A 15,932-nucleotide genomic window follows, 5' to 3' on the forward strand; every position below is an offset into this window, starting at 1 on the left:
TCATCTTTTATTGCTTATGCAAACGTTAATAAAGAGACGCATTACGCTTAGCGGCGACGGTGCCGGTTGAAACGAAGAAATAGCGCTCCGATGACGAGCAGCTGCAGTACGACCGAGTAGCAGGCCAGGATGATCATGTCCTGCCAGACGTTGACCTTTTCCATGCCGTAACCTCGGAGTATCTCCCACGCCTCCTTCGTGTTGACTTTGGAGAAGTGCTCGTACATGAAGGACTCGAACGAGTACGTGTGGAAGGCGATGTAGTAGCCCCATCTCCAATACACGGGCATGTCTTCGAATGGCACCATGAAGCCTTCGCAGAGCATAAACATACCGAAGAGACCGGCGCCCAAGGCAATGCCCATAATGTAGTGAGGCACGGCAGCTCCGAGCAAGTGCATGAGCGACTCGGAGGCGATGAGCGACAGCGTCAGATTGAGTAAGAACGTCGGGAAAGAGCGCACGTGAGCCAGGAAGACCACGATCGTCGACGCCAACACGGAGATGAGCAGGATACCCGGCAACGCAGCCAGCAGGTTAGACATCGTGTAGCCGGTCAAGGACAGCGCGTACGCTCGCATCTCCCGCTCCATGACTGCACGGTGCTCCAGCAAAGCTGGCAGAGCGGCGACGGACATGAAGACGAGGAAAGCTTGCACGTAGAAGAGCAGCGACACCATCGAGATGGCCTTGATGCCGTCATTGGAGCTCAGGTACATTGTACCCACCATGAGCGACAGCAGCACGTACATGAGCACACGCAGCCAGAAGACACCCGGGTGCCGCCAGTTGTTCGTCATATTACGCTTCACCAGCACGAAGAACTGGTCCATCGGCCACGGTCGCATAGCCTTCAAGAGTTCCGGATTGGCCAGATGATCGCGACGGGAACGATCTCTGACAACATCGGCACGAAGACGCTGCGGCTCGGCACCTTCCTTGAGTGCACGGATAAAGGGCTCGAGTTTCAAGCCGTCGTGGAAGTTTGTGTTGACCAGGTGAACGAAGTATTCCGCCGGGTTGGTGTACATGGGGCATACGTAACCCATGGAGAAAAAGTGGGCGATAGCAGCGTTTGTAGGACCGCTGTACACTAACTCACCACCACTAAGGATAATGAGGTTCGTAAGCATGCCGTAGATGGACGAAGAAGGCTGGTGGATCGTACACACGACGTTCTTTCCACCTTCCTGGCACAACCGCTCGATGTACTGCATGACACCGCGAGCGGAGGACGAGTCCAAGCCCGACGTCGGTTCATCCAGGAGCAGAAGAGCAGGATCGGACAGAAGTTCCAGTGCGATGCCGAGACGTTTACGCTGGCCAGAGGAGATGCCTTTGTGGAAAACGTCGCCTACACGAGCGTTCGAACATGACCGCAAGCCCATGGCATCGATAACATCTTGAACACGGGCCTCACGCTGCACGGGGGGCATGTGACCGGGTAGACTCAGACCAGCTCCGATCTGCAACGTTTCGAGCACCGTGAAAGCTCCCAAGAACGCCATGTCTTCAGACACGTAGTTCATAATAGAATGGAAAGTGCGGAGGTCGCGTGGTTGACCGTTAACCTCTACAAGTCCTTCCAGATGCGCACCCGAGCCTCCCGACGGCACTCGGTCCGCGAGCATATCAAGAAGTGTGGTCTTACCGGCACCGGACGGACCCAAAATGGCCGTCAGCTCGCCCGGCCCTGATCGGCCCCATATATTGTTGAGGATATTGCGTGGTTGCTGACGCTCGAACTGCGCCTCTAGCCCGGACGGACCCGAACCGCGCTTGCTGTTGTTACGGAGGCGTCCGAGTGCCTTTTCCTTCGGTTGAATGAAATACGAAATGTGCTGCCAACTGATGGAGCACGTCTGCAGTGCTGCGCGTTGGCGGAATCCCTCGGTTGACAGCTGCGAGTCGCCGTCGAAGAGCGCCACCTTGGGCTTCACCGGGATATTGTTGTTACTGAACGTGTGCGGTGCCGGTCCTTTGATGGTGTCGAGGTTTTCAAATGCCGTACCTGGCGACATCATTCCACTCTGGTTTAGCTGTGTACGACTGCGTTCAAGCTCGTTGCGCGACATCGGGGCGCCGAGCACCGCCGTAGGCTCCGATCCGTCGGAGCTCATGGGCGTATGGCTCGAAGTCGAGACCTGACGGGGTCTGCCGTCCATGTTGTCAAGTTCTGTCGAGTCGACAACTGAAAGTTTGTCGGACACTCTCTCCGAGATGGTCTTTACCGTTGTGAGCGCCTCACATCATCTCTTTTGAGCAAGGCGGGTGTGTGCCCATGGTAAAGACAGGTTGAGTCCGAGGTCGGCGACAGATGCGCCGGTCCCGAACACGTGGGAGCCGATGTGACGTTCGCCGGGTGCCTAGCCTCGACGGGTTGTCAAAGTCTCAGCTTAGCAAAGTCTCGACTTCCACTCACCGTTGCTACAGAAGCCCGAGCAGATCAAACGACGGTGGCGCCGCAGGAGGGGTAGAGGCACAAGTTGAATGGTGGACCGGATGGGATCGCTTCGTGATGGAGTCTGCTTGCCGAAAGAAATACCGTTCCACTTATTAATAGTGCCGTCAACGATGCGTACTGTACTCTCCCGATGTCGTTGCCCTTGCCGTAAATCACGTGAGGGGTCTCTCATTGAGTCCTTCACTGACACCGGTATATTTCATCCGGTGCCGGAAATCAGCGACTATAATTTAGGATAAGCGAGAAAGCTTTTTTAATACACCAATGTGGTTATTTATAGTGCAAGCGTACTGGGCTCTAGGAAACGATGTGTACAGCAATATGTCGAAGCACCTTGAAGCAAAAGTATGGGGGCACAGTAAGTTAGACCCGTCACAAAGCTGAGAAGCGGGTGTTGCTGTGCTTCCAGCTGGTTAAGTGTCGTCGATCTGTGCTCCATGTCCAGCACACACCGTTTTTCTCAATTGGGGTGATAACTTTGGCTAGACTACTACGGTCACCGCCGCTAAGTTTTGCTGGAAGAGTTCTTTCAGTATTCCATGCCCTCTTTGTGTCCCGTTTCACAATGTGTAATGTAATACATATTGTGGATTTCATGTTTTTGCTGCCCCTGTTAGCTGCTTATTTCGGACGAGCCCATATGACTAATTTGGATCTCATCTCAGGATAGGCTTCCTCATTTTGGACCTTACACCCCGTTTTAGTCTCACCATTAACTATAAAACCGCAAAACTGGAGCCAGTGAGAGAACCCCAGAGAGGCGAGGGGGCTTTGCCGGCAGCGTGAGGCGAACCCAGTATCGGTACGAAAGTGGACATGTCTTGCTGCATGCAGATAGGTGCAATGCCATAGTAGTGACTGACCACGCTGTGATGTGCATTCCTGCAGCAAGGTACTCGTAGCAAACAAGATGTAGGAAATGTAGAATCGAGTAGATGTGAATGACTTGGATTGAACGCGCGCCAGACGCGTTTCGGCCCCCGCCGGGACCTCGTCAGTGGCTTTACCAATCTCGAAGTGAGAACTAACCAACCATCCGCTAACTAAGACCTATCACTATGCCTAGATCCTTCTAGAACCTTCCATATGCCGTAACATAGGATACTACTCTGGAGTCGATGTACGTGCACATCTTGCACTTTCAACACTCCCCCTCGACGACATGAGTCGTAGCCGTCTTGGTCACGAGTGTACAGCCATCGGCTGCTCTCCGCATGATGCTTGTCAGCTGCAGCCTCTTCACTGCATACATTCTTGTAGGGTTTACCACCTGCGCGCTGGCCAGCGTAACCGTTGCTGCCGCGATCGCTAGGTTTCCCGGCTCCCTCATGTTCACCACCACGTCGTCTCTTGACACCTTGTAGCCGTCCTTGAGCCTTGCTTGAGCTTGTTGTTGTTTTCCTTCTCGATCGACCTCTTTCGATCCACCACTCACACCACTCGAAACCACCTCCTTGTGCAGAACTCGGCCGTCCTTTTCCCGAACGCAAAGAGCGACTGCGTGTCCACCGCGCACTTGTATGTTCCGCTCCCCCTGTCGTCGGAGCCCGTTGCTTCCGCGACGACTTGAGCGTGATCTCACCCAGCGCGTATTCCGCGTACACCGCAGCGCCCATACCAAGCCGTTTGGGCTCATAACCTGTAGGAAATGTAGAATCGAGTAGATGTGAATGACTTGGATTGAACGCGCGCCAGACGCGTTTCGGCCCCCGCCGGGGCCTCGTCAGTGGCTTTACCAATCTCGAAGTGAGAACTAACCAACCATCCGCTAACTAAGACCTATCACTATGCCTAGATCCTTCTAGAACCTTCCATATGCCGTAACATAGGATACTACTCTGGAGTCGATGTACGTGCACGTCTTGCACTTCCAACACAAGAATGGAGGAAGAAACTGCTTATAAGAAGACCACTCATGCCGATAGAGTGATGAAGAGGGTGCAGATGAAAGAACGTCACGTGTAGCGCGGGCAAATAGACGTACGAGCTCTCATAAAATTGGTGATCGAGAACATCAGGTGGGTGGCCGGCTGATAGAGTACTATACTTATGGCGTGTATGTCTACGGTCGTGTATGCAGGCGGAACCTTAGCTAGATTTTGCAGCTGAGGTGTACACAGTTGCTGGGAGAGTCCACACAAACACATGCGAATGGTACGGAAGAGATGCGTGTGATAATGCTAATTTGGCAATTGTAACGTCTCTCCCGTTTACATTTGTGTATAGATCCCATTATCTGATCTGCGTCGGCGAGCACCAACTATCATCACTCGAATTTCATTGTTGTTTGGTGATGCAAACTGAACCGTCAAGTCAAGTCGCGTCAGAACTGTCGGTCCAAGGCGGCTCAGAGGCGAGCACGATACAGCCTTGGCCTGTGGAGTCTATACGTTTAGCGGTAGATGGTTCACGTCTACTACCACATCGTGCGGAGGCAGTGCTTGTAGTTCGTGTCGGAGAACCTCACGGGCGAGCTCGAGGCGGATGACGCAAGGACATTCATTTCGACATTCAGGAGGGTTATGCAGTCTTTAAGGAGAAATGATTATCGAAGTTCAACGAGGTTCTGAGTACCCCAGAAGCTGTTAAGCGGCCGATTCAGCTTCCAGAAAACGTGGGGATTTATTTGAAACGAGCTCGCAATGACTCACAAGAAAAATATGTCTTGCTCACCCCTGATAATTTTACGGCAACATTACACCATCCATGGAAACTGCTGACACCTGGAGACTTGGCACGCATTGGTGACTTTCGGTTTGAGGCATTTTTATACGTGCAGCGAGCGACCCCACCCGAGCAGTTCCACCGCGCAACTGCACAGAGAATACAAAATGCAAGGGTCCAAAGAATGGCATACGAAGCTACCAACTCTATTGCGTTTGGCGCAATCACAGCTCATCATCTTGACGTTATACATGCTTGCCGGCCTGATGGCACAGCATTTGAAGTTCCTTCGGATAATACGACATTTCAAGCCATTGCATTAGACCAGACGCGTGAAGCAATGCGCCGTGAAGACGATGCCGCTGAATCCACAAGGCAAACTGGTGTCGTGACACTGAAATTCAATGGACTGTGGATGCCTGTGGAGGTGGACGTCATTTCATTAAGACGTGCAATTGGTCTATCAGATCATGACATATTCACACAGGGTATATTTTACCAGTTTAACCCAACACCTGCAACCAACCCAACCATGGAAGATGTCGACCATTTAGAAGATGAAGAAATGCAAGAGGCATAGGCGCAATTTTGTTAAAAGACATTAAATTCCAGAATAATTTCGTACTCAACACACTACGGCATTCTCACTTGTCTGCATCAGATCATGAAATACTTGTTCCCTGAGGCCATTGCAAAGATATCCACAGTGCTGAAAGGCTCCAAAGCAGCCACTCTCACTACGTCGAGTACATGCACGCATAGCTACATCTAAAACCTGCTCTGGATACAGCGGAAACACCAAATTGGCGTACTGTTGTAGCCAACGCTTTAGCTGGCCAAAGCATTGCTCAATGGGGTTCAATTGTGGACAATATGGAGGAAAGAATAATAATTGTGCTCCACATTGATGATTCGCCGCTTGTAACTCCGGGTAGCAATAAATTTTTGCGTTATCCATTATTACGATAGAACGAGGAAGTGGCCATGGGTTAAGCTTCGGAACCACTCGAACGGGAAAAGCTTCGTGAAACTTTTCGCGGGTGAATGTGCCTTCGGTCCATTCCCACCCAAAAAAAAACGTGAACTTCGAGAGCGGCTAGCACGGATAGACGTTTGCCACGTCGAAACGGCAGTTTGACTACGGCCTTCGTATTTCGTTTTGACCATCCATATCGACGATAAGCATGGAGGCCGTCTTTCGCCGTTTCATCGAGAAAAACCAACTGCTCAGCGAAAGAGTAAAGTGACAGCAATTTATGACGGTATACACTGATTTCAGCAGGAACAGCTTCGCGTGCCGCCTTCTCTAGCACTTTACGACTCAAATTAAGATCGAAATTTAGTGCACGACACAACGTTGACGGCGATACGTTGCTAAGTGTAGGAAATGCTTGATAATATTTTCGCGCAGCTCCTCGATGTAGACGTTGGGTGAATTCGAACATATATTTCCACTGCCTGTAGAACTTCTGATGGCCAGCGCGTTTGTTGTTGCCGTTCACAGTGCTCGTTGACAACTCCACCTTTTAAAAACATCGCATACCATCGGCGGATCGTTCTCTCCTTTGGTCCCAGAAGCTCAGCAACGTGTTCAATAGGAACACCGTAGACGTGAATCAGCACCACACTTCTCCAACGAAAGTCATCGGAGTAGGCCATGGCCGTTTAGGCTGTATTTGACAAGTAATGCTGTCAGTCCGTTGATTTTGGCTACTGAACGTCCATGGAAAGCCCGCTCACCACTCATATTAGCCGCTGAATGTCGGCATAACGGATTGAGCTCTCCTAAACAGCACCAGCTTACATTAACCCTAATTGCATTTCAGGTCAGATATCTACCAATTTCTGACCCCGTGCTGAAATCGGACCCTCGATTTAATACCTCTGAGAGTCTGTTTTGCCAAAAATCATGAAAGGCACAATACATGTCAGCTTACACATAGTGGGCGAGCCTTGAGGCGCCGTCACCCCGAGATTCAAGCCAGAAGACATCGTCGCGTGCAGCACTGGTTAGTGGCGGTTGTGGCAAAAATCTCTATTTAGTGCATTAATACATGCAACTGACGGGGCTTCCCCGTCTCGGGAAGTTCTCGAGACTCGCACGACTGCCGCACTGTCCAATACCGGAGTCGTTAGTACAGCTTTACCACAATTACACGATAGGTGGTTTAGAGCAACGCAGCAGCTTGCTGTGTTGGACGGTAATTTATCGAGTTTTATCTTCCCGTGAATTTGAAACCAACAGTTAGACTAAAAATTTGCAAAATCTTGTGGTCGACAAAGTACGACATTTCCAGGAACGGGAGAAACCTACAACGGTGATATGGCGAAGAAAGACGAGAAGATGCGAGCGCCCAGTACGGGGGGGCTGCGAAACAAGAGGGTGTGGCGCACGTCCAGTTGGTCGCAAACACAGGTATGACGCTTATAAGGTACGCTGTGATGGATATAAACTAATTTGATGTGTGTAGGACGTCGCTCCACCTTGCACCCGCGTGATTACGTTGGTCTGACACGCGGCCACACGAAGGATGCCCCCGCCCCGAGGAACGCCACGAAGAGCGCCACGCAGGAAGAGGATGTCCCCGCCACGCAGGATACTCCGAAGAACGCCATGCAGGATGCCCCGAAGAACGCCACGCAGGAAGAGGATGTCCCCGCCACGCAGGACGCCACGAAAACCGCCACGCAGGACGAGGATGTTCCCGCCCCGAAGAGCGTCCCGAAGAACGCCACGCAGGACGCCACGCAGAGCGAGGATGTTCCCGCCCCGAAGAACGCCCCGAAGAGCGCCACGCAGGACGAGGATGGTCCCCGCCCCGAAGAACGCCCCGAAGAGCGCCACGCAGGACGAGGATGTCCCCGCCACACAGGATACCACGGCTGAGGCTACCACACATGAAAAAGAGGTGAAACACTCCCAGAACGCTACTGCTAAGGTGGCAGCTGACTCGCCGGTCGCTATCGCTGAGAGCCCCTTGGAGGGCAACATGGATGGCAACACTGAGGGCGACATGGAGAGCAACATTGAGGGCAACACTAAGGGCTCCATGGAGAGCAACGTTGAGGGCAACGTTAAAAAATAACGCCGCCGCAGCCACCCTAGCGGACTCCAACGATACGGAAAACAAAGTATTAGATTCAGGTACGAGTCGTCTACAATGTTATTTACACTTTCTAATTTAGGATTATCGACTGCAGATGACCCAGATCCTGAGCCTCCAACAAAGCGGGTACGAGTATCCACCGAAGGGTCGGCTAGTCGACCACATCATCTCTGGCGTCGCCAAACCAAAAACGCGGATAACCGCAAGAAGATTGTGAAAACGCTAAACCCAGTCATCAACGACAAGCCAGGGCTACCGCAAAAGGTCTTCAGCACGTGGGAGGAGTATCAGAAAGTGCTCAAAGATTACGAAGTCGAGCACTTCCTTTGCTATCGAACTCGGAGCTCTGAGACAAGAGAGAAGCACAACAGGTGAAGGCACGATACCGATATTGACGTTTATGTTGCTGTCTCACTATGTCGTTTGCTGCTATGTTGCTTTGAGTGTTGCTTAGGCTTCCTGGTGCTAAGAAGATACCTGATTATTTGACCCACAGCTTCAAACGAGTTTGGTGTACGCATGCTGCAACTCAGGCCCCCCGAGGGCGTGGGCGCCATGAACACGACTGCCGCTTTACAGGATGTGAAGCGAGCTTCGTTGTGCGTTCCGTCTACTCAGTTGAGGCCGGTAAACCCTCGTGGAAAGTGTGTATTGATGAAGACACAGAGGTGCGTTAGATGCTGTTTTTACGCATATTTGTAGTTTTAACTGTTTAATTTTTTAGATATCGATGCACAACCACCCCACTACGAAGGTGATCTACGATTCGTATCGTAGTGCGAAGTCACTTTTGTCGTGCAAAGTTCGACAAGAACTCGGTCTACTCAACGAGGTGAAGCCCAGTACTGCTGCTGTCAACCGGTATCTGGCGGACAAGCTAGGTGGGTGCTTTTCGTAATGGAGGGTGACCGCAGTAAACCTTAAGAATCGCTGTACATTCAAAGTTTTCATCAAGCTTAACAACATTTTGTTTACGTGCAGATATTACTATTACACCTCAGCAAACACGTAATATGCTACGGGTGCTATTGGGATCATTAGCGTTGGAACAAACCAAGTCTCTTTTGGGTGCTTTTTCGCGGAAGAAGGAAATGATGTTCTCCTGGTGCAAGACCAAATGGATATAACCTGTGTCATTGCATTGCAAACCTCCATTCAGAAGGAGTGTTTTCGTCAGTGGGGTGACACACTGGTGATGGACTGGACGCACGGGACTAATAACCTCGGATATCATTTGGGTAAGTTGCATCGTATTTAATTGTCAGATCATACACATACTAACTTGTTTGCTTTTTTAGGAAGTCTTGTGGTCACGTCGGCAACAGGACGGGGCATACCTGTAATCGACTTTCTTGCGCTAGACCAAAAAGCACAAACAATGGACCGTATCGTTGAAATCATCAAAATGAAGAACATGTCCTGGAATTTAATCCAGACTATCGTCATCGACAAAGATTTCGTGGAGTGGTGGGTCCTGGAAAGAGCATTTCCCGGTACCAAGGTTATTCTGTGCCAATTCCACGCGCTTACGTACTGGAGAAAAGTGCTTCGTCGTCCCAAGTTTGACCTGACAATGTCATAGCGCAACAGGATGGAGGACGCGTTTGCAAAGCTATTCTACTGGTACGATTCTGTGTGTTGCTTCATGTGTTGATTATGAAATGTTGCCTAATATGTTGCTTTGTTGTGTTGCTAAATATGTTGTGCAAAATGTAGCAACACGCAGATAGCGTTCAATTCAGAGTTGGCAGCATTCACAAGAACGTGCGAGGAGAAGTGCCCTAAGCTACTTGCTTATTTTTGCGGAATTGGAAAACGTGCGATTCGATGTGGGCAAATTATCTCCGTGGGGCGTACTTTTCTGCAGGCAATACCGAATTGAGTCCAACTGAAATCAGGTGAAGCTCCTCTGTAAAAGGCCCCGTATTGATGCGACGATTGGAGGGCTTCTAGCTTACCAAACGACAGTTATTCGACAGCTACTTGCTTCAATTCGCAAGCACTCCGTGACCTCGCGGCAACCTGACTCTGTCCCAGACTTCCTTTTAGTTGTGGCAAAGCACCTGAGCGATGCTTCGCTTACAAAAGTGCGCACTCAGTGGGAGCACTTCATGGTATATCTGGCGGAAGCTACGTGCAAGAAAGAAAACGTGGAAGGGGGAGAGTGGATGTTGTCTACGCAGGGGCGCACATATCGCTGCAATGACTATCAGTGGACGTGTACATGCCTATTCTATCGAAGTAATCACCTCCCGTGTCAACACTTGATGTACATTGCTGACCGCGTTCACCGGTTCGAGTATCTCCCGGCATTGACGATTTCTTCACGCTGGGACATGCTGGAAATGGCGGCAATGGAAAAGGCGTTTCAAGCGGGTATCTATTCCCTCCAGGACGTTCAAATTTCGATGAAAGTAGCCAGCGATGCCTTCGACGCGGTCCAGCCGCAGGATTCTGCATCAACTTTATCAGCAACACAACCGAGTAGTGCAACACATGAAGCAACACACGAAGCAACACAAGTGAAAGGACTGCTAGGAAATACCAAAACGACAAGACTGCGCGTTAAATCGAAACGCCGAATCATCTACGTGAAGTTGCGTCGCCGCGAGCGAGCAAATGTTGCTGTTATGTCAACCGAGGAGAAGTACTCCTATGCAAAAGCAGTATTCGAGCCCGTGATGGAGCGTCTCTCAGGTCTGTCGAGTCCTGCTTTCTGCACAGCATTGCATGCCTGGAAGGAACTGGTTCAACGTGAGCTACGTGAAGGTGTTGGAGCTGGATCGGTATCAGATACAACGACTTTGCCGGAAGAGGACGACGAAACCGACAATTCCTATTTATCAGATGCCGCATCGGAAATTGAGCCCACAGAGCTTATTGATACTATGGATTTTATCCGGCAGATGAAATCGCCAAATTCACCTCAGACGGGGGATGGAGCCATACGCAAATTTACGATGACAAAAGGACCAGCACCGAGTGCGACACAAACATTGAAGGTCCAAGTAGCGTTACCGTCGGCCGACCACCAAACCGATACGCGTCTCGAAGCTCACAATGAGCCAACTAAAGCGGCTGCGCATGCACCCAGGAAGTGCAGTGAAGCGAAAGCCACCGCTAACTGCGGACTCGAAGTTCTTCGTATCCCTCACCCCAAGCCTCGACACAATAAGAGGAAGAAGCTGACACAGCGCAAATTAGTAAAGCACAAAAGGCCCCAGAAACTGGCTGCTATTGCGCTTCCGGACAAAAACATACCGTCACTTTCGCGACTATTGGAATGGGCGAACCACACGACTGACCCGTATCACGTGAGCGAGATACTCGGAAACTACCCTGTGATCATGGATGACGATTTCATGAGCGCCCGAACTCCTCGCAGCTGTCGTGAATTAGTTTGTACGGCTGACTATGACTACAATTTCGTGATTCCTCAGAACCTTGTCATTGAATTGAACGCTGTGGTTGCTGTCGAAAAGAAGAAACGTCAAGGATCAAAGTACTTCAATGAGCATCAAGATGTCGAACATCCGGAGGGGTCCACGAACGAAGTCTTAGCTTTCTTTCCTGGTGGTACCCCGCGCTTTACTAGGTTTGTGCTTTTCATGTGCTGTTTCATGTGCTGCGGGAGCTCTGTGTTGCTTGATGTGTTGCTCACGGGGTGTGTTGCTTTCTGTGTTGCTACTAGTGGTGGGGTCTTCAAAATGGTTGAGTACTTCAGTCTTGTCAAGAAGTTCAATTCATGGATGGCAGATGTGAAGTGGCTGTTATCGACAAAGTGGAAAAAGATCCTCGCACACCCGGTGATATTCGACGAGGAGACCGGAACTACTGCGCTAATGCCTGACGTTGTTCCAGTGAGACATCAACAACTGGCGGACGACATCGTGCGTGTGCTGGCTAGCGCTTGTCTAAGCTCAATCTTTCGGCTTGATTGTGGGGAGGGAACCGTCATGGTGGAGAAAATGGTTGGTATGATTGCCCGAGATCGTATGCTGAGTGATACGATTATCGACTTTGGAATTCGATGCATTTGCGAATCGATTGGTAGCTGCTATGCTTTGGACTCATTCGCACCGTCGTTGGGCTGTCCGAGGCCACCAGAAATCCCTATTGATAGCTGCAAGTACGTTGTGTTGCCTGTCCATTTGAGCAACATACACTGGGGTGTGATTATTGTCAGTATTTCATACCGGACGGCGATGGCGACAGTCACACCGTATTTCTACGAACCATTGTGCTCTACGTCATACAACGACACTCTTGAGCACACCTACGAGGCAGTAGTGGCCGAGTTTTTAAGAGTTTGGCACGATTCCACCATGCTGGGAGAGCCATATCCAATCGTTGAGAAGACCGTGTGGCTTTCCGGACCGAAGCAGCCCGACGGAACTTCTTGCGGTGTGCTAGTTCTCGCCCAAGTGTATACGATGCTTAAAAATAGCTCGCAATTTACCCGATGTGCTGTAAGCCATGACGACGTCACTATTATGCGTCTTCGCATTATGTGGATGATCTTAAGGCAACCCGAGGTAACCACGAGAAAAAACAAGGTAGCGAAGGCGGTCCAAGACACAGATCTGGAATTACTGGCGACAATTAAGACGTAGCATGTTGTGTTTTGGAAGCCAATTAATTGTAAACTTCTTACTCAATAACCCCTTTCTGGTCCTCAAATTCTCAATGCTGCGTGTGGCCTAACATTGAGCTGCAACACTCCTCCAGCGCAACCGAGTAAGACATGACGTACTTTGAGCTACGAATAGGAAACCCCGTCACGGCTGCAATGCGGGTGGTTTCCTCTTTTTTGAGTGAGATCAATGTAGCTAGCTCATCGTGCGCATTTAACAGCTTCGCTGTGTACTTGGCCAGCTTTTTAAGCTTCCCTTCCATTAGTTTAATCTGCTGAAGCCGGGACTGAAGCAGCTTTTGGCAAAGCTTGGCCTGGTGAGTTTGAAGAGTCTCCGCTTCACCGCGGCGAGCTGCAGTTAGCTCTAGATACCCCGAAGGCGCTGGGTGACTAGCAATAGCGCTCTTAAGAAGGCTGGCGTGGCTGATGTCGTCTGCGCTCATACTTGTCTCCTTTAAAACGGCCGACTGCGAGCTACTAAGAAATTCACAATAGGGGGCCAGAAACTTTTACGGTTCCCGTCATTTACCTCTTTTAAATTACGAGCGTATTTTGTTTAGCAAATGCTGTTCTCTGTGGCTCTCCTTGTGTCGATGTGGTCTGTTGCGTTGCTATAAGAGCTGTTGTCTTGTCGTTGACGAGTTGCAGTAACGCCGTCCGTCCAATACCGCTTGTCGGTGCGGCACGGTAGGCACGGCGTGCCTACCGTACAAGTACAAGATAAAGCTGACACTGTCAGCCTGACAGTGACCCATCGTTGTACGATTCGTACTGTACGCTGTTGTGTCGAATCCCATCGACGCAAATACTTGAAATTCAACCGATTGCTCCAGTGACCGGTGTACATGTAGACTCCATTTAAAGGTAATGTTACCGGATCTTCCTCGTGTCTTAGCATCCTACCAACTTGGTACATACTGTACTGGTAAATTGGTGACCATTTGAACTTCAAATGGTCGGTGGTCCACCTCTGCTGATCTACAAGAGCTGCCTCAAAGAATCCTTAGATGGCGCGATGGTCGCGACGGTCGCGGCGACCTGTGTTACACGGGCTGTGTCGTAAGATTCACGCAGTACAGTATCATGCAAGAGGTGGATATGAAGATGGTAATTTTTCTAAAAGAAGAAAAGAAGAAGCCTTCTCCACGACACGAATCGTGATTCGCGACGACGACAGCGTCTTTGCGTCAAGTGACGGTGGAAGAAGGGCCAGGCAATTCACCGATTTCACCACCTTCGCGCAAATCTTGAACGCTGCCCGACCTCAAGTCTTGCTCGAAGCAAAACAAAAAAAGGAACTGAAAACTCAACATGAAAGGTACAGCACATGCATGTGTCGTCGAGACTCCCGTCCGGCTTGCTTGCGTTCGATCGTTGGGTAACGCGGATATATCGGATAATACCGGTGTACCTGGTACGACAATTCGCCTGAAACCAAGCAACAGACCACAGTACTTCATGACCGGTGAACGACGCTTTCGTTCTTCTACAGTAAGCCGTTTGGGTTAATCTTTTTGCCGTTTAGGTTGATATGAGTCAATCCATTCGACGGTATTTGTCTAACGTAGCAGTCATCCAGCTGCTGGTGGGTGGTGCTTCAAAATCACAGGCGAGGTTCCAGCGTCTTCAATGAGTGCAGGTTCTTGTCTTCTTCGGCAAACTCCAGACGCTTCTGAGCTTTCATCAGCATCCGCATCTCACGTTGGTTGTCCTCGTCTATCTTGAGCCCCTTGTCGATCGGTTTGAACGCGTCCTTTTCATCCAGATTCAGTACCGTAAAGTAGCTATTATGTAGCAGAAAAACACACCAAGGGAAAGTGAGGACACAATTGCAACCCCTCACTAAGAAAAAAATGACGTACCCGCTGTGGGACTTGCGTTCGCCACCGTCTACAACCGACTGAATAAACACCTCAACCTCAACCTCGAGACGATAACGACTGTAGTTGAAGTACATCCCAATCACAAAATATTGTAAGCATATGATGGTAATTCAAACACTTGTTTATCGGCTGCTGGTAACTCACCGAACGTTGACGACACGGGCGCGTGCAGTGACGATATCCGAGATCGAGATCGGTAGCTTGAACAGCACACGGTTCATAGCAATAGTCACCATTTTCTCGGACTTCGTAAAGTTCTCAGCACAGTACAAGGCGGCTCGGTCCTGAAGCACCAAGGATTTATCAACGTAAGCCTTCCCATGTTACCATATCACAAGAAAATAGACGCCAAGCATACCATCCAAGCGAGTAAATCTCCACCGAAGACCGTCTCATTGATGTTGAGGTTACGCGGCAAGAACCAATTGCGCACTTCGATCTCCGTCTCGCTCACGGAGACGTACTCTTGCTTGGTCTCTCCGGGCAGCAGGTCGTTGCTCTGTATGAAGGGAATGTTATCCACCGCTTCTTGTTCTTTTTGCCATCGCTTTGCGAGCTTCTTGCGTTGATTAGCCAGCTCCCTCATCTTGAGACAGTAGTCGGCTTGGTCGGCATCAAAGAGCTGCGGGAGCCCCTTCCTAGGTCGCCCGAAGCGATTAATGGCCACCATCGTGATAATAGCGTCGTGTGTGTGCTGGAACGTGCCAGTGGGAACATCATGGCGATAGCCACTAACCTGTACAGCCATGGACGAGTTGCTGAGACCGATAACTTCGCCCTCTACGCGCACCAAGTCGCCGTGAAACACGGGCTTGACCAAGTCCACACGGTCGAACGAGATAGTGGCAGTAGGTCCTAGTGATACCCGCGATGAGACGGTCCCAGCCAGCACGTCCATCAACTCCAGGATGGGACCGGTACGCAGCCAGCGACCCTTTTGGCTGTCCTCACCCTAGAACACATCAGAGTTAGTGTCAAATTGCAATCATATATTGATAATTCTATACGTACAATAATGTCAGTAAATGCTAGTCGCGTATCCTTAGCGCGCACTTGAGCGGGCATGCGGCGCATACGCCATATATCCTGTGCCGTGCCCATGAGCTTCTTGAGCAGCACCATCCTTCCACTTACCAACTCAATGGACAGAATCGGTTTCTAACATAATTGGCACTTCAAAA

The 15,932-nt window shown here is 50.3% G+C and overlaps 2 protein-coding genes across 2 annotated transcripts; both read right to left on the reverse strand.

The window, feature by feature from the left end:
- Window positions 1-47: 47 nt before the first annotated feature.
- Window positions 48-2,165, reverse strand: PITG_06000 (ATP-binding Cassette (ABC) Superfamily; the record flags this gene model as incomplete). The annotated part of the gene is made up of 1 exon (XM_002998166.1): window positions 48-2,165. One exon carries the CDS (start codon window positions 2,163-2,165, stop codon window positions 48-50), a length of 2,118 nt encoding a protein of 705 aa, XP_002998212.1.
- A 12,286-nt stretch (window positions 2,166-14,451) lies between these two features.
- PITG_06001 (ATP-binding Cassette (ABC) superfamily) lies at window positions 14,452-15,895 on the reverse strand (the record flags this gene model as incomplete). The annotated part of the gene is made up of 5 exons (XM_002998167.1): window positions 14,452-14,652; window positions 14,731-14,808; window positions 14,896-15,035; window positions 15,110-15,703; window positions 15,763-15,895. 5 exons carry the CDS (start codon window positions 15,871-15,873, stop codon window positions 14,472-14,474), a joined length of 1,104 nt encoding a protein of 367 aa, XP_002998213.1.
- Between the last annotated feature and the right edge of the window lie 37 nt (window positions 15,896-15,932).

Source organism: Phytophthora infestans, genomic scaffold (genome assembly GCF_000142945.1).
Source record: "Phytophthora infestans T30-4 supercont1.9 genomic scaffold, whole genome shotgun sequence".
Classification (NCBI taxonomy): Eukaryota; Oomycota; class Peronosporomycetes; order Peronosporales; family Peronosporaceae; genus Phytophthora; species Phytophthora infestans.